This window comes from Astyanax mexicanus, chromosome 6, assembly GCF_023375975.1.
Source record: "Astyanax mexicanus isolate ESR-SI-001 chromosome 6, AstMex3_surface, whole genome shotgun sequence".
Lineage (NCBI taxonomy): Eukaryota > Metazoa > Chordata > Actinopteri > Characiformes > Acestrorhamphidae > Astyanax > Astyanax mexicanus.
In genome coordinates this window covers 441,103-461,684 of record NC_064413.1, presented here as the reverse complement: position 1 = coordinate 461,684, position 20,582 = coordinate 441,103, and the positions used below count along the sequence as shown (strand labels likewise).

Here is a 20,582-nt window from a genome sequence, read left to right as displayed (position 1 = left end):
ACATTATGATACAAACAAGGACATCCAAGATAATGAAAACATGCAACCAAAAAGCTTTAACAAGCTAAACAAAACATTTACACTAAAAATACATCTCATTCATCAACCAGCAAATTTTAATCATGTACTTCATGTACTTTAAAGTGGACACAGCTGCTTTGCTAAATTTAGTTAAATTCAACAAGAAATAGCTTTACCAAGATCTTCACAAATAGTGTTTCCAGAAGAGGAAGATCAGATTCCAGATTCAGTAAAGTAAAGTTGACTGTAGACATTACTGTAAAAAACAGAAATAACATATTTACATTTTATATCTGTATGTATAAATATGAACGTGTTTTGTACACTATATATTTAAACAGTTTGACGATGGATTAAATAAGAGTGAATTGCAAGTCCATAGTGGAAAATAAATCCATCATGAACTAAAGCATTGTGTTTTTTTTTTTTTGAGTAAGTGACATAACTAACTAACTAGTTAGCTAACTAACCAACCACCTAAATAACAAACCACCTAACTACCGAACCACCCAAATAACCAAATACTTGTGAAACGTAGGTAGCTAGTTAACTTAACTACCTATTAAGCAGTAACGCTGCTTAAACATAGTTATTCTAGGCCTAAAACAAACAGAAACTGATTTTAATTCCTCTTTTTCCCATAGCGTAAAAGAGGCCGACGGGATTTGAGAAGTGTCTCCTTCCCTCTGGATCTACAAGACTCTTTTAGCAGGAGAACCCGGAGGACCTGTGAGCCCTCTAAAGACACCAGGTCCTGGGAGAGGTGTGGGGAGAGCTTCGGAGAGACTGCTGTGATCAAGGTTTGGGAGATCATCGTTATAGATTACACCAGCAGTGATAATAAACGGACAGTATAAGTACTATAGTAAACTAAGTTAGTTATAGGGTTTCATACTCATTAAATTAACACCTTCAACCACAGACGCAGCTCCTCTTCTGTGGAAGCCAGAGCACTCCTACCTTATTGTGTTCTGTGTTTGTGAAAGCTGTTTAGCTGTGCTGTAACTAAGCTGTAAATAAGGCTAAGGTTAAATAGTCTGTTGGAATGCTGTGTTAACATAGCTAAATACTTTACGATCACATGACGTCCACAGCACTAGCTACTTCAGTTTGCATTTACTTTAAATACGGTATGACCAGAAAACGTTTAATAAAAGTTCATGAACAGACTGGATATTCTAACACAAATGTGGAAGAAAGGAACACTAGAATGATTGTTGTCTTTGTTTTCTAGAAGCTTCAGACAGCTGGAAGAAAGAGCAGAGCACTGCAGGTTCTGGGACACTCATCCACACCAGGTAACTCAGCGCTATTAAACAGTTGCATTAGACAAGTGACCTGACTTTAGACCTTTTCACAGTGGAGATGGAGATTTCTTTCTTCTCTCATGGAGCACTCTCTTTCAGCTATCACCTTTACCTTACTCACCTTGGGTCTACATGTTATTTTGTTTTGCAGAAAAAAATATATACATATATCTGGACGAATAAGTTTGACAAGTTTTGCAAAAAGCCAGGATAAATGATGGTTCGTTTATTACTTAATGAGGCTGGACTTTTTTCTCTTATTGCTTCAGTAACAGATTATCTGTAAGTAATGCATGGTTCAGTTTAGGGCTACACAATATTAGAGGAAAAAATTCCAATTGATGACAATAAGGGCTGGATAAAATAGCCCTAAAATAATATCACAACATTTCAGGGTATTTTTGCAATTAATGATGATCTTGTCTATGACAAATCATTGAGTTTTTTTTTATTTAATTGTATAAATATACTACTGTAACAAAGTAATTGGCGCACTTTCCCCTCATCACTCCTCCTAGGGTGATGTGGATCAGCACAAGGCTGCGTCTGTGAGCTGATGTATCAGAACTGAGTCGCTGTGCTTTCCTCTGAGCGTTAGCGCTGTGATGATGCTACTCTGCATCACTAGCGATGGGGTATATACAGCTGAGTAGCAGCTGAATAGGTTGGACAATTGGCCTAGCTAAATTGGGAGTAAAATGGGGGGAAAAATAGAATTTAATTTAATAATTGCAATATCGCTCATTTTAACACTGTTCTCTGTTTGTTTAAAAGATGTTGTATCTGTCTGTTGTTGATAGTGAAGCGTGGAGAGGGTGATTTTGTCCAAATTTCATGGAGCTCAAGTGAAGAGGAGCAGTCGGATGGTGAGAGTCAGGTTCCACTGAAGGCCCCGGAGCGATGCAGACCCGGCCCTCAGTCCTCCTGCAGCTACTACAGCAGATACCTGCGTTTACTCAGTGCAGGAGCAGGTACAGATTTACCTCCACAACTCATTGTTCTCTTACAGCCATATTTAATTATTTTTTATTTATTTTTATGGAACTAGAAATTACAAATGATCCAGTGACACCGTAATGCTTTTTACAGTGTCCTGTACAGGTGTGTTGCAGCCTAAAGCTCCATCCGGATGGATTTCTCAGGGGGACGTCTTTTAAAAATATTTCACACACATTTTTTCCCAGAGCTGTATTAGATATGTAGAAGTGATTGATCATGATGTGTTTATACTTTAAATAAAGTGCATTAACACATCATTCACACTTACTCAAACCAATCCTTAATGCGTACGTTTTACTGGTTTTAGGTACAATTCCTTGTCTTTGTACAGGGAGTTTATATGAATGTTAATTTTATCATTTTAGAAGGAGTTTTAATAATCATTAATTTAATGATCATGCAAATCACCTGTATTTTGTTTGTTCTTTTGCTGTTAGACACAGATGATCTTCCCACTATTGATTCAGAGAGTGAACACGAGGAACAGGAGGAGAGTTCTACCTCCAAAGAGCAGATTCCTGTGGTGAGTAAACCCTGTAAATATATGTAATTTATAATAATAAATGTGTGTGTGTGGGGGGGGGCTATGTTCTATGTTCCTTAGTACCACTAGAGGTCACTTTAGACTCTTAAGAACAGACTTGTGAAAATATGGTCTGTAGCAGAATATACAGGTCTTGGTGCCGCCTTTATTCAATTTTTTTTGTGGGTTAATTTTAAAAGATTTTGTGCTTTCTCAATTGAATCTTTAATATTTCACATTGAATTTACCTCCTGTAAAACCCTAAGGATGTAGCATAAAACACTTAAATGTATGTTGCCATGTATATTATTGCTGTCGAATGGAAAAAAAAAACCCAAGTATATCTATTTTTGTTGAATTTTAGTTTTCTACATAATTTGAACAGACAACCTGTCCATTATACTGTGCCAAAATTTCTTGATCAACGGACCAATGGAAATAATTTCAAATGACCTGAAATAAACTCTCTTTACATTGACTTCCTAACAGAACATGCAGGTCCTGAGGCCGGACGCCTTAACTATACCTTTTTTATAGTCTTTCTCAACTGAAGCTTAAATATAGGTTATATAATATAGGATTTACCTCCTGTAAAATCCTAAGGATGTAGAATGAAACACTTAAAATTGCATGAAACATCGCTTAACCCAATATTTGTGATTATAGAACATTTTAAAATTCATTTTAAACATTTATATCATCGCTATCCAATAAAAAACAAGTATATCTTTTTTGTTGATTTTTAGTTTACTACATAATTTGAACAGATAAACTGTCCCTTACACTGTGCAAAATTTCTTGATCAACGGACCAATAGAAACTCTTCAAAATTACCTGAAATAAACTCTTTGTACGTTGAGTTTAGAAGGTTTTATCTCCCTCCTTTAGAACTTGCTGCTTTGGAGATTTTTCATTGGACAACGACAATATTCAGCTCTCAATTAAAAAATTCCATTCACAAAGTAAGTTTTCATGGCATTTAAATTCATTACATACATTTCTCAGTTCTACAGTCATCACTCCTGACAGTTCTGGTCAGTGTTTTCTCTCAGTTTAGAGTTGAAATCTCCTCCGCTGCTGTTTCTCCAGCTGCTGGAAGTCTCCGGCGCTCAGCTGGCTCTGGGCACGGTGACTTTAGGCCGCTGGGCAGCTGCTCCGGAGCCTCCAGTCCTCCAGCAGGGCTTTTCTAAAGGGATTAAACAGAGCTGTGTTGTGCACAATTATACGCATGTCTTAGCAATCACTGTTTTGTGACCTGGCATCATCAGCACAGCGGTTTTGAAATGATTGAGGTCAATTGAGCTTAAATCAGGGGGCACTGACCCGTTGAAACTGAGTAATTGGAAGGACTGGGTATAGTTTTAAAAGTAAAATGCCTGGGTGCCAAACAGTCCAGCGGTCTAAAGCGCTGCCATTATGATGGCGAAGATTGCTGGTTCGAATCCCAGTCATGCAGCTTGCCATCAGCTGCCAGAGCCCCGAGAGAGCACAGTTGTTCTTCCTGTTTCTCCATCTGGGTGGGTACAGTACAGTAGATGGTGCTCTCTCTTTCCTCTCATCACTCCTAGGGTGATGTCGATCAGCACACACACATTGAAAATGCTGAGTTTCTTTGATTTTACCAAATTGAAAACCTCTGGAATAAAATCAAGAGGAAGGTGGATGATCACAAACCATCAAACCACCAAACTGAACTGCTTGAATTTTTGCACCAGGAGTAAAGCAGCATAAAGTTATCCAAAAGCAGTGTGTAAGATTGGTGGAGGAGAACATGATGCCAAGATGCATGAAAAATGATTTCTGAACTCTTAAAACTTTATAAATATGATCTTTTTTTTTGCATTATTTGAGGCATTCTAAAAAAGTTCTGCATCTTTTTTTTTGTTATTTCAAACATTTCTCATTTAAAAATAAATGCTCTAAGTGATTTATGTTTTAATTTGGAATTTGGGAGAAATGTTGTTTGTAGTTTATAAAACAAAACGACAATGCTCATTTGGTCTCTTAATTTTTCCAATAGCGTGCAGCTCTATTCGATACTCAGCCCTGGTCAGTGTAGTTAAATAACAGATAAACATGTTATAGTATTAGTAATAGTAAAGTTAAATTTCTGTGCTTGCTTGGTCCCTGGTGGCTCTGTGCCACAGAAATCCAGCACTTCTAGGACTTCATGTCTTCTGCCTTGGGTTAGCCGTTCTGTTCCTGCATGGGTAGGAAATGCCAAGTTACTATGACTCTGCACACTCCGTACACCCAGAGTAAAAAAAAATAAAAAATCCAGAGCGAAGACAGACTTGATGGTGTTTAAGTGTGTGCACTCCTCCATTCAGATTCAGCCGCTGCATGATGAACACATTTTTGAGCAGGAGCCAGGAACATGGTGTTCTGGAGAGGGGGGGGGGGGTTGAGGGGTGGGATCAGACGAGAGTGGGACAAGAGAAGAGAAGAGGAGGAGGAGGAGGAGGAACTGGAAGAAGAGTGTGAGGGAGGAGGAGGAGTGTGTGTGAGCATTTGCGGCGTGACGTCTGTTGGCAGACGGCCATGTGGGGTTAAGTTGAGTGGAGTGTAAAAAGCTCACGTAGGCTGACGGCTCTGCAGGAATGCTGATCATGCCTCCACATGATGGGGAGGGAGGCAGCGCTCTGTTTTTTTCCACAAGAAACCGGTTCTTTAACCGCATCAGGAGTGTGTTCTCTCTGACAGCGCCGTGTTTATCTCCTCTTCAATCAACAGTGATTTATAGAATGAGTACCCTGTCACTCACTCACTCACACACTCACACATCCGCACACACTTACGCATTCTGTTATTTGCATTTTGTGACCTGTTACATACCTGGAGTGAGTAATACTGTATATCCTGTGGAGTTACGGACAAAATTACAGTCTTTATTTAGGGATGTTCTAGATCTGATCATGTCATTTTAAAAGAATTGGAATCAGGTGAAAAAGTTCCGGATCACTGATTTCTCAAAAATAAATTAGTGAAAATCCCTCATGTTGTGAGTTGCTAAAGTGTTTGTGGTCGCTTTGTTTATAAACACTGATTTAAGGCAGATTAGCACAGAGGCTAATCCAGCAAGCTACATATTGAGCCATACTCTACTTTTATCCCATTCACGCTTCATTTTCCTCCAAACTGTCCTCACACTGTCACTGTGCTGAAGACTCTTTCTCTCTCGCTCTCTCTCTCAAACACACATACACACACACACACTAATGTGTAATATATATATATATATATATATATATATATTACAAATTAAAATATTCTAATTTTAAAAGTAGAAAACTTCCCTATATTACAATATAAATGTTATAAAACAGTAAAAAGTCCAGTCTAAGTTTAGTCTGCCAGGCCTAATAAACCACACTACACTTCACTATTATTACTGACTCCCTCCCAAAACAAAACTTTCAGTGTTTAAGTTAAATTCATCTTGAGCTTAATTAATTAATCGCAGAATTGTTAATGTTTAATAATAAAATAAATATTTAATTGGAAATCATTTATATGGCTTTTTATTATTTGTATGTTTTGTTTTTGACACTGTTGTTTCAATAATAATGAAGCTATTATGAAAAAAAATACAGTATAATTCCAATATTCATATAAAGTAGGGCTGAAGTTAGTAGGAATTGTTGGCTGCTTTAATGGGATTTAAATGGGATCAAAACTTTACATATAAAAGCTGTAGAGATTCTTAGTAGAAATACAGGTATGTTATGTTTGTATTGTGTTTAATATGAAACCAGCATGTAAATGAAGGAAAATGATATGAGAGAAGTGTCTCACTGGTTTTTATGTCATTTAATTTTATCTAAAAACATCAAGCAAGTTCATTTTAGTTCTGTTTTGCTGTAAACTAAAGAAAAACTTATTTGTCTGATTTCAGATGGTTCCTGATATCTCAGACTGTTCCACCTCTGATAGTGATGGAGCTTCAGAGCAGAGCTCCCGGTTGGACACGTCTTCTTTAGAGCCAGCATCCCACCGCCAGAGATCCGTCAGCGAGTGGGTCCGCTCGGCTCAAGCGTTGCTCCAAACTCCCCCCAAAAAAACAGATAAAACCTCCAAAACACCAGAGGACTCCGGAAAAAAGAGGCGCAGGTTTGAAAGGTCCGGACTGGTTGTTGATTTAAGGGCCTTTCAGGGTGCAGTGATGCTTAAAAATTAGTGAACCCTTTAAAATTGTATAAATGTATGCATGAAATTGACTAAAGTTTTAGCAGATTTTCATTAAAAAGGCATAAAAGTTCTTACAAAGAACCAAATCAAACAAATGAGACAAAAATAATCATTTTAATAAAGTTTTAAGGGTTCAGAAATCAATATATAGTGGAATAATCCTGGTTTTTAATCACAGTTTTTTTTTTTCATGCATCTTGGCATCATGTTCTCCTCCACCAGTCTTACACACTGCTTTTGGATAACTTTATGCTGCTTTACTCCTGGTGCAAACGGCTTGTGATCATCCATCTTCCTCTTGATTATATTCCAGAAATCAATTTTAATTCGTCTCTTAAATTTTTTCAGAACTGTGTATTGGCTTCATTCTGAAAGCAACATCAGAAAGAAAACAGCATCATTGTTAGGATATTTTAACAAGCAAAAGACATCTTTACTTTTAAATATCTAACATTTTTGAGAATATATGATCTTGGCTAATTTTACATCTTTTCTTTAAATGATTTAAAAGCTGATTTTAATCTCTTTCTGTTCTGTTGAACAGGCAGGTTTAGTGGTTAGATGGTGTTGTGATGGACGGGCTGTGCTGTTGTTGGCAGTTTGTAGGATGTGTGTTCCTCTTGGTGGAGCTGTGCCTCTGCTTTAGCTGCTGCTACTGAAAGCTCTGCTCTCCAGCTGACCTTTGACCTCGCTGATAGCCATAACCAGCCCTTTAACTGCAGTAAAACTCAGCACTAATCCAGCCAGAGCTTTTTATTTACCGTATATCTTTTTAAGTAGATAAATGTAACCATATGGCAGTTTTTGGGGAGGCTTGGCGATTTTATGTGTGATATAATAGTTCCCTGAAAAAGGTTAAAATTAGTCATTTGATTTTGAGTATCTGCCGATTATCAATTAATTATTATTAAAACAACAATATCTAAACAGCCAGCTTGTCACAAAATAAACACTCACTAATTTGCCATTACAAAATTTCCATTTAAATAAAAAAAGCTAAACAATGTCACAGAACAACAATTCTGTGATTATTCGTAATTAAGATGACGATTACATTTTTAATGCTGGTATTTCTGTATCTTTTGGGAGGGAGACAGTAATAATAGTGTATTGTGGTTTATTAGGCCTAGCAGACTAGATTTAGACTAGACTTTTTACTGTATTATAATATCTTAAAGTAGTTTTAATGCTTTTCAAAATAGAATATTTTATGAGTTACTTACAGAGGTTAAATGCATATATGGCATTTTTTTATTCATTTTTATTTTTCTGAAGAGACGTGTGTGGGTGTGTGAGAGAGAGAAAGAGAGAGAGCTTTAATCGACGCAACAGTGTGAGCATTTTCAGAGCGCGAGTGCAGCAGAGTCTACAGAGAACTCGTGGAGTAACAACATAACGTCACATTTTTGATAAATCAGTCATCTGGATATTTTTCACCCGAATTCCATCCTTTTAATAATTACATGATCGGCCTGATTTCTAATCATGTGATCAGATCGAGGACGTCTCTAATTATAACTCATCAATCAAATATAATAACGAGCAGACAGGGGGCATTATTTTTTATTGTTATAGAATCAAGAAGCGCATGACTTTTATACCAGAATGTTTGCGCAGACCTACAGACTATGATGCATTTAACACATTATTTTTACTTAATGTAAATTACTTACATTTTTAAGATTTTTGCTAAGAATCAGGATTAGGTCACTGTCCTAGAACAAAAACTCTAATTTAATTTCTGTGTGCACATTTTTCATAGAGGGTGATTTGTAAATGTGTATTTTTGTTCTGTGCTTTTTTCAGTGGGGGACTCGCAGAGAGACTGAATAAACTTCAGTGTAGACAGAGGTCAGCTGTAAGCTTCTGGAAGCACCAATCTGTATCCAGCATTACCACAGTTACAGGTACAGTAAATTACAGCCAAAAACGCTCTGTATAAACCTAGTAAACAGTAACTTATTACAAATGTTACTGACAATCATTTATTAAAAGGCCTAATCTTAGATAAGGAGAACCAAATGAAATTATTGTTGTTAAAAATGACATTTTATTAAAAAATACACTTACTTATGTTTTTAATTAAACAGTACATATGTTTTGTTTGGGGGGAAAACTGAGAATCTTTCCTTTTATTTGCCTCACAGTGGAAAAAATACTGTAGAATTGGTTTCAGTAAACGTTCCACCCTGGTGAGCTTCAGTTACGTATATCTTTTCTAGTTGCAGATCTAATCACAGCTAAAAGTGCTGCACATACTTTTTTAATGACACTGAAATCATTAGCTGATTTTAAACAGGTTAAACACATTCTAATGTTCGGTTGCTGCAGAACTTCAGTGAACCAGCTGGTGTTTTTTGACAGATTCTCCTGCTGCCCACATTATTTAGGAGTTAACCAGTCTGAACATGTGGAGAGAAGTTTGCTTGTTTTTAGAGACGTAGAGAACGTGATATTCTACACAAACTTTGGTCGTCAGGACATAATTAGTGAATGTACTGTAACTCTGCTGTAAAAGCACTGAGGCAGTGAGGATACTGTACAAAAAAAAAAGAAATTTGGATTAAAGCAGGAATTATTGTATATTTAATATATTTAAGATGTGGGTTCAGTTATTTTAGACCTCGTAAAAAAGTATGGGTAATTAAAAAGTTATAAAAACAGGGATTTAGTATTTTTTATTTTTTTATTAAATGATGTACAAGTTGAGACTTGTGAAGCCAAACCTTTTACATTTAAGCTGATAAAAAATATTCTCGCAGGTAAGCTAGACTATTTGTGCTTGTGCACAGGTATACTAGTGCACATTCTCTTGCACTGATTGGGAACTTTTTAGTTGTTTGTGTGTGTGTGTGTGTGTGTGTGTGTGTGTGTGTGTGTGTGTGTGTGTGTTAGGGACGACCCTGATCCGATTATCTGATTATCGGAAATCGGGGCCGATCATGTTATTTTCAAAGGATTGGAATCAGGCGGAAAAGATCCGGATTCACTGGTTTATCAAATCTTTCTCACACCTGGCACACATACACACACTCGCACATCCGCACTCACACACACACACTCATACGTTTGCGCACACAAACACACACGCATGCACACATATACACACTTGCACGCTTTCACACATAGTACACATAGTCCTTAAAATACTCCTTAAATATACTGTTCTCTTTAATATATTTAGTAGGCAATTACTGTCCTTTTGGAAATGCAGGCTATTACAATATAAGATGTTTACAGCACACATTTTTGTGATAAAATTCACTGTTTTAAAACCAATACCAACCAATTGCATCAACTGCAAAACAGAGCGTGCTACATTTATATTGCATTGAATACTGCACTAACATGGGATAGCAGTGTGTAAACTGAAAACACACTTTTTGAAATGCAATTGTTATTTGATTATTTTATTCTGCCTGGAACAACATTAGTTATAATTAGTGAGTTTGGGTAGTTTTGTGTCGTGTTGCAGAGCTTTAGATGGAGATGTTGTATTTTTCTGTTGCGAGTAGAAAACTCTCTGTCAGCAGGCGGAGCTTTAACTGACGGCAGGAAATTACACACGCATGTGCACCCTCTTTCATTTTCATTTTCCATGGTATAACGATTTTCTGTGTTCTTGTTCTGCATGGTGTGTGTGTGTGTGTGTGTGTGTAGATGTTAACTCTTAGCCAGCAGTTGATGGTGGAAAGTGAAGAAAAGACATTAAAAGTCCGGGTGGGTGTAAAAGAAATGTACTACTGAGTTCAAATGAGTTCTTTAGAAGTAGGCAGTGTGTGTACCTTTTCTCCACACAAATAAAACCAAACCTGCTCTCAGAATAAAATAATGAATCTAAACCTCTGGAATATAATCTAGAGTGCAGTTCAGACACTGACCTAGTCTTAGAGTCTCTCAGAGTAAAACACCAAATCCACTGGAGATCCTATTTAAACCTATAGTTACTCACACACAGAGGTGTGTGGAGTCCAGGTCCAGAAAGTGGATTTTTACTTTAAACTAGTGTAAACAGAACTGTTCTAAACATCTAAACACATATCTATCTCAATTGTACTTGGCTGGTGGTGTTTTTCCTCCATAGTCTAATTCTAACCATTTGTTTCTTAGCTCTGAATTACTGGGTAAAGTATATAAACACTGATGTGTTATTTGCACAAATAACACAGGAATGAACTGCATGCTGTTCTTAGCGCTGTTAGCTCCTCCTATCTGACGAGACGGCATTGCCACCCGGCTGCAGCTCTGCCTGTGGGCGGTCCCGTGCCCAGGTGGGCGGGGCCATGAATACTAATTCATGGGTTGATGGCCTTTAATAGCGTAATGTGCATATTTTCACTTCTTTTTGGCCATTAAATCGTTTTTCTTCTCAATTGATCATGAACTTGCCGCACTGCATGTGTATCTTCAGATTATCGAGGTCAGTTTTGAACAGTAATGATTTTTTCTGATCCGGTTGTGTTTTGTGTGTTTCAGAAGAGAGAGCGGGTGTATTAGTGCTGCGTGTGCAGAGCGTGCGAGAGGTGTGTGGGATGCGAGCTGCACTGTGCGAGAGAGCCGCTGAGAGACAGCCATGCGTCGCCCTTTTCAACAGGGACACCGCCACTCAATTGGCTCCTGCTGTGGGCGACACTATCTGTGTCTATCCACCATGGTGAGACCCTCCTCCTGTTCGTGCGCACTCTGTGTGTGTAAAACTCACTACTGTATATTTTAGTTAAATATAATTTGACATGATTTAGTACAGTTACTGTTTTGTACAGCACTTTGTGGAATGTCCCTTCTACAGATTATAGAGAAACCACTAACACATCAATCGTGCAAAGTTACAGTGTGGTTCATCTATTAATAATGTGTTTTTTCTGTGTAATGCCACTTACTGTGAATTAACCACACCAGTGTGTGTTGCATTTGATCAGAGATATAGTATAAAGTATAATAAGGAAGTAGAATTATGTCACTACTGTACTTGAGTACTAAAATGTTGTATCTGTATCTACTGGAGAATTATTTTTACTTTACTACATATTTTAGATGAGTTAAATTTTTTTTACTCTGATAATAATTGTTTATTTCGGCACAATACCTGTGATCGTGACCGGCGGCATCTGGCTAGATTTGTCCGTGCAAACGATCCATGCAAGCGACTTAATCTTACCCACAGTCAATGCAGGAGGCCCCACGTGCATATTTTACAGGTCAGTACAGCACTTTTAGCTTTCGTAAGATGTGGCAAAAGTCATGGGACATGGGAGCAGTACTTTTTGCTAAGTCCAAGTTATTCAAAAGCAAAGTGTAAGACTGGTGGAGGAGAACATGATGCCAAGATGCATAAAAAAAACTGTGATTAAAAACCAACCAGGGTTATTCCACCAAATATTGATTTCTGAACTCTTAAATTGAAATGAACTCTTAATGAATATGAACTTGTTTTCTTTGCATTAGTACAGCACTTTTAGCTTTCATAAGATGGAAAAGTGATGGGACGTGGGAGCAGTACTTTTTGCAAAGTGCAAGTTTAGAAAGAAAGCTAAACGTTTGGCGTTTCAGTGGTTTTCTGAATGATTTTCTTGGTGGAAATATGAAATGCATTTCACAGCTCTGACTGTATCTGAGGTCTGATAAGGAACTTTTGGTTGGTGGGGGGGTTTAGGGAGGATAGAAGGAGAACATCCGAGCTGGGCTCCAGCTGTGGGGGAGGAGATGCATGGCTTAAACTGAAGCTACCGAGAGCAGTGCAGGGCCCCGAACCTTCTCCTTTCTCCTTTCACTTTCCCCCTTTCTTCCCTCCTCACTCACGCCCACTCCCTCTCCCACGCCGCTCCTACGTCATTCCTCTGCTCCAGGGAATGGCCTGCATTCCTCTTCCTGGCAGCTCTGTGCTCATTTCCAGCAAGCCAGGGGGATAAACAGCTGGATCCTTTTTCTCCTGCGCTCTCTCTCCTGCGCTCTCTCTCCTGCGCTCTCGCTCCCTCTCTCGTAAAGAACGGCGGATCACAATAGCTGTGACTGACGCCAGGGCAGGGAATTGAAAGCACATGCAGTGCTGTGTGTTATTGCTGTGTTGCTTTCTGAGTTTGGGAGTTTGTGTGTGTAGGGATTAATTTTAGGGTTGGTGTGGTCGACCCTGGAAAGCCCGTTGGCTTTGCTGATCCTGGAAAGTCCATTAGTTTGACTGTATGTACTCTGACCTCTGTGGAGTTCTCGGCAGAAGTGATTGTCATCTATACAGATTCTGACGATTTTATATTTGCATCTTTAAAAGAACTTCTAGTTCTTTTGATATTATTACGTTTATTATGATTTTAAATATGTATTCTACCACTTAGAAGAAGACGTGGTGCTATCCTCCCTCTAAGAATTGGGACAAACCTTCATACATCACCACTGATACATCATCAGGAGCGCTAAAGCTAAAGTTCAGTATAGTTAACTTTAGGGTTATTTTATCATATCATATCTTCAGAAAGCGGGCAGCTGGTTCTGCCTTAAATGCTGCAGCCCCTGCTGTCTGTTGCACCATTTAAGTTGGAACGGGAAAGTTAGCTAGCTAGCCTAGCTACTGAGACAAACTAATAGTAATCTTTTTGTGCTTGTTATAAGGATTTTTTTCATAAACCATTGAAACTACATAATAAACTCTGGTAATATAGTGCTAATCGTCACTTTTAAGTAAAATACTAAAATTTGCAGGTTTCTTTAGTCGTTTGTTCCTTAAAATCTTACCAGTGATTCTCATACCCCTCGGTTTAAAGTGTGCATCTAAAAAATCTCTGTGTGAAGAGCAAACAAGCCCATATCCCTTCCCCCCTAACCTACCCCTCCAGCCTAACAAGAATCGGGACAAAGTGGTAAGACCAGGGAGTAAAGTGGGATTGGGTCTTACTATGTAGGTTGGTGTGGCACAGTGGATAACACCACTTTCTGCCAGTAAGCTATCACATCATTTGGGAGACAAATTTGGGGTTCAATTCCTGCTCTGTGTGACTGAATGCTGTGCTACATCGATAAGAGTCCTTGGGCAAGACTCCTAACTTTACACTGACCTTGTAAGTCTCTCTGGATCAGTGCAGTAAATCAGATAAATGCAGTCAATTTAGTAACCCCCTTTATTACATTTATTAAGTACTTACAATTTTCTAATGCTATGTAGAACCTCCCTTTGCTACAAGAAGATGCCTTGAGTGGCAAAAAGGTGATAAATAAGTGTAATTGTACGTAAGTGAATTGAATTGCACTTTTACAGGAGAAGGAAAATCTTTCAATGTCAACTTTAAATGGAAATTACATGTAAAATATTTTATTCCAGTGCACTTTGAGGCATTCTGTAGAATCATTCATCATGTAAAGAAAACAGATGAGAAAAGCAAAATGCGTAAATGGAGATGTGACAAAACAATTATTTATATATTTATATATTTGCAAATATCAGACATTACAATTGTAAATATTCACGTAATTGGTAGTTGTCAGAGAAAAACGGTACCTGTTCTGTAGTTTAGAGAAAATGTCTCGAGCATGTGAACACCTGGACCACACCCTCACCTGTGGAGTGGAGCTCTGGCGTCATCAGCAAGTCTGTATTTACTTTAGCACTTCCTGTTCTATTGTCTTAAGATGAGATGTTCAAACAGAGCGGAAAAGGTACACTCTGTATCTAAAATCCAGATCTACACCCTTTACTGGTATCCGCACAGCGTTTATTTATGATTAGTGCTTTCTTTTGTTTTGCATTTTGTTTAGAACATTGTTTACAACAATCTAAATTACTAGTTACAAATTACTAAACAATTTGTCTGTGATTATGTGAGATTAAATTATAGTTTATTTATTTATTGGGTTGTGTGTGGATATATTGTGTGATTGAAGATATATCCTTAGATATTATTCAGACTTTAAATTAGTGGTGCAAGAAAATTATAGATAATAATACAATCATATACTTCACAATATCTTGTTTTGCAAAAAAAGATATGTTTTGCACAGATTTTCAAAAACACTTTAAAAAAAGTTTGCAGATTTATAAATATTATGCTGTGTTTAATTTACACCACAGTTTTTGTTCTAGAATTGATTTTAAAGTAAAACTCCTGTATTGTGATGTGTATCGTATCTCCAAGTCCTTGCCAGTACGTAAAGTGCTGCTTTAAAGCCTGTTTTAAATCCTCTAAGGTCAGTAAATTAAATGTATTCAATAACTAATTGAATCTAAATAAAATAAAAGCTTTATCTAATCCAGTAAAGGTTGTTGATACTTTTAAATTTTTCCAGTGTTTCCATAATGTTCTTGTGCATTTAAAGATCTAGTAATCCTCTTTCCATCTTAGCGCTGTCGAGTGGCATTTACTAACTGTGGGTAGCGGTTAACCACTAATGCTAATGTTGCTGCCCCCAACCTTAGTGTAAATCTGTAAATCTAAGATTACTGTAAATAAATGGAAGCATCTTACTCACTCAAATAAACAGTTTTCAGGAGAAATCTATGTAAGTCGTTTGACTTTCCACTAAAACATGGAAACATAGTGACACCCCTGTTCCTTACTAGTGTCACATTATGCGCCTTATAATCTGGTGCACCTTATGTATGAAAATAGACGTTCATGGCTAGTGCACCTTATAGTGTGAAAAATACCATACTTTTTACTTGGTACTTTCTGCAATGAAATAAAAGTCATAGTAAATCTAAGAAACATTGCATGCATTTTTTTCTTTTATTTATTTATTTTTGCATTTTCCATACTTTCTAACTTTTACAAACTGTAGTTTCCTCTCGTGTATGGTTTTTAATGCATGGTTTAATGAGTAAACTGCAGAGAGTGTATCTGAACTTTGCACTGCTCTCTCTCTCAGTGAGGGGACAGTAGTGCAGGGTGGTGTATTTGAGCTGAACAGGCTGGAGGAGCTCCACCTGTCCTGTGTAAACTTGCCTCAGCTGGCTTCCTTCCAGCTTCCTGGTTCTGCTTGCGGTTCACTCAGTTCAGAAAGAATAGAAAATCTCTCCGCCGCTCAGATATCTTGTGTCTCAGAGTTGTGACGTGCCCCATATTATCTGGTCTATGCGTCACATGGGACGGCTTAGCAGGCCTGGCCATGTAGAACGTTAGACGGGGCAGGAAATGGAAAAATACTAAACATGATACAGATAAAAAATAACAAAAATATTATCCTGCCTGTGCATTTATACTGTAGCTTGATTTTATAGGGGTTATGTAAAGTTTGGTTTAATTAAATTGTTCAGGTTAACCACAAGATGTCAAAACACACAGAGTGTATAACAGAAAAAACTCTGCAGTCTATCTTTTGACATAGTTATATAACTTACTGTATTTGTTACACTATAAGATGCACCTAAAATCCTTACATTTTCCCAAAATCATCAGTGCAGTTTAGTTATCCAGCACCGAGACTGGAGCAGCATTAGCATTAGCTGCTAACCACGCTACCCATTTCCCCGTTCAAGGGGTATTATTATGGGCCTGTAGCCTGCTGCTATCCCCGGTTAGCACTGTTAGAGCGGTTAGACGCTAATGCTAATGCTCCAGCCTTAGTGCTGGAGAAATTTGAGAATCTAAGCTTACTGTAAATAAACAGAAGTGCTTTGCTCACCCAAATAAACAGTTTTCAGGAGAGAAATCTGTGTAGATTAACATCCAGCGCTAAAAAAAAGAAAGTCTTTTTTTATTACAGTTTCATTTACATAGCTTAGCTTTACTTAACTTATTTAGCTGTGCAGGTCGTGGTTCGAATAGTGGATGTGGTTGCTGTTAGACGCTCCACTTCAAGCTCACTGAGGCACAAAACTACCAGCAAGACTTTATCTAGACCAACACCACAGCAGCACATTGGCAAGTAATGTAAATTACTTCGTCCAGATCAGATTTTTCCTATTGAGGCTTTTTATGAATGCTGGGGTTCTCAACTGGTCTCAGCCCAGACAAACATTTTGCTAAAAACAGGAAAAAAAAAAAAAAAAAGTAGTAATGTGATAGTTAGGGGTGTGTCTTATTGTATAATATAGTTCACCATATTCAGAAATGTTGGCGATATTATTTCGTACTATACGATATGGAACACGATATGTGAAACACACGTGTGGATCAAGAAATGTTAAATTCTTGCACAACAGGATAACACCTTACAGCGTATCATCAATTTACACACTGTTGTCTGATAACTTTAGACAAGCCGGTGTATTAGCCATTCTAATCTATATCTAATCTAATTTCTTTTCTCTAGGCAGAGTCTGATTGTCGATGGAGAGCAGCATCCTGTTATTCTGAACACTCATTTCAGCCAGAAAGTTATTTCAGACGTAAAGATGGAGAGTAGTGTCGTCTGCTCAAAAGTTCGACCCTCAGAAGAGAAGAGTAGACCCTGCCCTTTAATCAAGTGCTTATATCCGAGCGAGAAGATCATCACATCTATTCAGAAATCGAGTCCTGAAAAACAGGTGTGTTCTTCTGCTTTCTTCACCCATAATCAGCAAAATTCCTGCTTTACTAGTTTTTAAATTTACTGTATATTTCGCACTATAATATCAATATACGTCTATTTTCTGGTCTTGTTTCATACATAAGGTGCATTTTAAAAGACACTATAAGGAACTTCTAAGTCAGCTTAGATTCCCAAGTTTCTCCAGCACTAAGGCTGGAGCATTAGCATTGGCATTAGCGGCTAACCGATCCAGCAGTGCTAGCTGGGGTTAGCAGCAGGCTGCAGGTCAATAATACACAACTCTGAACAGGGAAATAGTGATCGCGGTTAGTGGCTAATGCTAATGCTGCTCCTGTCTGGGTGCTGGAGAACTAAACTGAATCTCCTGTATAACTCTGTACTTCAGTGGAGTGTCTTTACTGCTCCTTAATACCTGACTGATAGAATTCATACATAAGGAGCACCGGATTATTAGCAGCTCTGATGATTTTTGGGGAAAATAAAGGATTTTAAGTGCAGCTTGAAATGAAATAGAGATGTATTTCTCATTCATTCCAGGTGTGTGCATTAACCAGAAGAGAAGCAGGAGATGTATACAAGTCTTTATTGGACGTTGTGGAGGCTTCAGGTCCATCAGGATCTCTGTCTGGACCTGTGCAGGTCGTGGTTCAAAGGGTGTATGTGGTTCCTGTCAGACGCTCCACCACCACAAGCTTCCTAAGCCATAAAACTACCAGCAAGACTTTATCTAGACCAACAGCAGAGCAGCACATTATCAGGTAATGTAAATTACTTAGCCCAGATCAGACCTTTTCTAGTGTAGAGGATGTGCAGTGTATTTTAAATAGCTGGCCTGTACTCGGCCCCGTTGCAACAAGGCAAGCAAACCAATCAATTTCCTAGGGTCCTGAGCTGGCCTCTGTCCCCAGATAATGACAGAACTTTCAGACCTCAAATAATGCAAATAAAACAAGTTCATATTCATAAAGTTTTAAGAGTTCAGAAATAATCAATATTTGGTGGAATAAACCTGTTTTTTAATCGCAGTTTTAATTTCATGAATCTTGGCACCATGTTCTCCTCCACCAGTCTTACACACTGCTTTTGGATAACTTTATGCTGCTTTACTCCTGGTGCAAAAATTCAAGCAGTTCAACTTGGTATGATGGTTTGTGATCATCCACCTTCCGATTGGTAAAATCAAAGAAACTCATAATTTTTAAGTGCTCTCTTCATTTTGTCCAGAGCTGTATATTGGAGGGTGCAGTTGGATGGTTCGCTTTGCTTGAGGCTCTCGAGTGCATTGAAACGGTGCTGTGTGTACTCCTGCTCCTCTGTTCTGTGTGCTGAAATGATGTCAGCAGTTTCAGTTTGAGTCGTACTGGCTGACCCTGTTTCTGCTGGGAGGCACAGTGTGAGCGGCTCTAGGCTGTGAAGGCAGTAGTACTGTCGCTTCTATCTCTCCTTTTTAATCTGAGTAGCCCAGTGCTACATGTAGTCGTTTTTCTAGAAGAATTGCTGCATGAATTAATGCATGCCTCTTTGATGAGTATGAGTTTAATGTGGAACACCTCCGTTCTCCAGCAGCATTCCCAAATATATCCCCTTTAGCCGATGCTCCCAACTAACAGCCTTACAATGCTAGTAACAGAGGCATAGAGTTACCCATGCAAAGAAATCACTATTTTACCACATTAACAAGCTCAAGCTCTGCTATAATCAGGAGTTCGCTGGTTCGAATCCCAGTCATGCAGCTTGCATTCAGCTGTCCTTGCTGTTTCTCTCTGGGTGGGTACAGTACAGTAGATGGTGCTCTCTCTTCCCCCTCATCACTCCTAGGGTGATGTGGATCAGCACAAGGCTGCGTCTGTGAGCTGATGTATCAGAACCGAGTCGCTGCGCTTTCCTCCGAGCGTTAGTGCTGTGATGCTACTCGGCAAAAAGTTCAAAAAGAGCCAGAGTCTGACTTCACAAGCTCAGAGTAGCTCCACACTTTGATTGGTAGAATTCTGAGGCCCTGACATTTAAAACAAGGGACTGAGAACTTTTAAAGTGCACAGTATTGTACAATAACATAATTATTGTGGCAGGTCTTGTCTGGGAAAATTTTAAATCTTTCTTATTTAATCAAAGCTTTTGCAATTTTAGTTTTAGCTTAGCTACATTTTTGTTTAAGTTCTTGACACTCATATATTTGTCTCTTCCTTCACCATGTGAGAAGTTCTCTGAGAATTTCTTAATCATCCAGATTATCTTGATGTCCACAGATCCCCTGAACTGCTGTGTATTAAAAGCACTGGCTGCACTGTAGCTGTAGAAACTGCAAGCTATAAAAATGCGTGGCTGTCTTCTTTTAGGTCCTCTCTGTTTGTGGATATCAATTACTGTCATTTTTAGATCTTTGGACAGTTGCCTAAAGGAACCCATGTTTGATGGATTAGAAAGTTTGAGTCATCAGACAGTTTCTAATCACAGTTAGTGGTATACCTCAGGTCTGATATGCTGATCAACCGTAGTACGTCTAAAACTTTGCATAGGCCACACTGATTATTTAGACTATTGATTTGCAAAGACTCTCTGTCTCTCTGTTTTTAGATTTTATTTTTACTTTTGTCTGTAGTAATGGGCCATACCGTAAGCAAAACTTTGGGATCTGAGCTTACTGTACACAAATAGATATGCTTTACTAACCAAAATAACCTGTTTTCAGGAGAGAAATCTGTATAGATTAACATACAGCACACAAAAAAAGATGTTTTTTTCTTAATAATAAACTTAACAGTTTTGTTTACTTAGCTTAGCATTACTTAACTTAGTTAACTACTCCCCAACCACTCCCAGCGGCGAGATCTGCTGAATTAAAAGGGAAACATGGCGACACCCTGTTCCTTGCTAGTATAGCATAATGTACCTTTTAATCTAGTGTACCTTATAGTGCGAAAAATATGGTTATTTTTCGCTTTTTGCTTTTTTAATACAGGGTTATGCTTTATTCACACCATAAGAAATACACAGGTACTCTTATTGAATGCTCTTAATAGCGAGTGGTTGTAAACCACACTTCATGGTTATAAACCACACTTTAGCAGTTCTGAATCTTCACTGAGGGC

At 38.1% G+C, this 20,582-nt stretch overlaps 2 protein-coding genes across 3 annotated transcripts in view; one reads left to right on the top strand and one right to left on the bottom strand.

Moving 5' to 3' along the window:
- The window catches only part of abcd4 (ATP-binding cassette, sub-family D (ALD), member 4), a 234,306-nt gene that overhangs the window by 125,399 nt on the left and 88,325 nt on the right, over positions 1–20,582 (bottom strand). The gene's annotated exons all lie outside the window — the stretch shown is intronic.
- spidr (scaffold protein involved in DNA repair) overlaps positions 1–20,582 on the top strand; it is a 40,037-nt gene that overhangs the window by 639 nt on the left and 18,816 nt on the right. The window contains exons 2-10 of one of the 2 annotated variants that reach the window (XM_049480831.1): positions 666–821; positions 1,256–1,319; positions 2,129–2,299; positions 2,765–2,850; positions 6,746–6,969; positions 8,845–8,945; positions 11,515–11,692; positions 17,275–17,488; positions 18,031–18,251. In XM_049480831.1, the coding sequence (XP_049336788.1) occupies positions 666–821; positions 1,256–1,319; positions 2,129–2,299; positions 2,765–2,850; positions 6,746–6,969; positions 8,845–8,945; positions 11,515–11,692; positions 17,275–17,488; positions 18,031–18,251 (1,415 nt within the window). The remainder of the gene's footprint in view (positions 1–665; positions 822–1,255; positions 1,320–2,128; positions 2,300–2,764; positions 2,851–6,745; positions 6,970–8,844; positions 8,946–11,514; positions 11,693–17,274; positions 17,489–18,030; positions 18,252–20,582) is intronic. The other variant, XM_049480832.1, reaches the window with a different exon arrangement.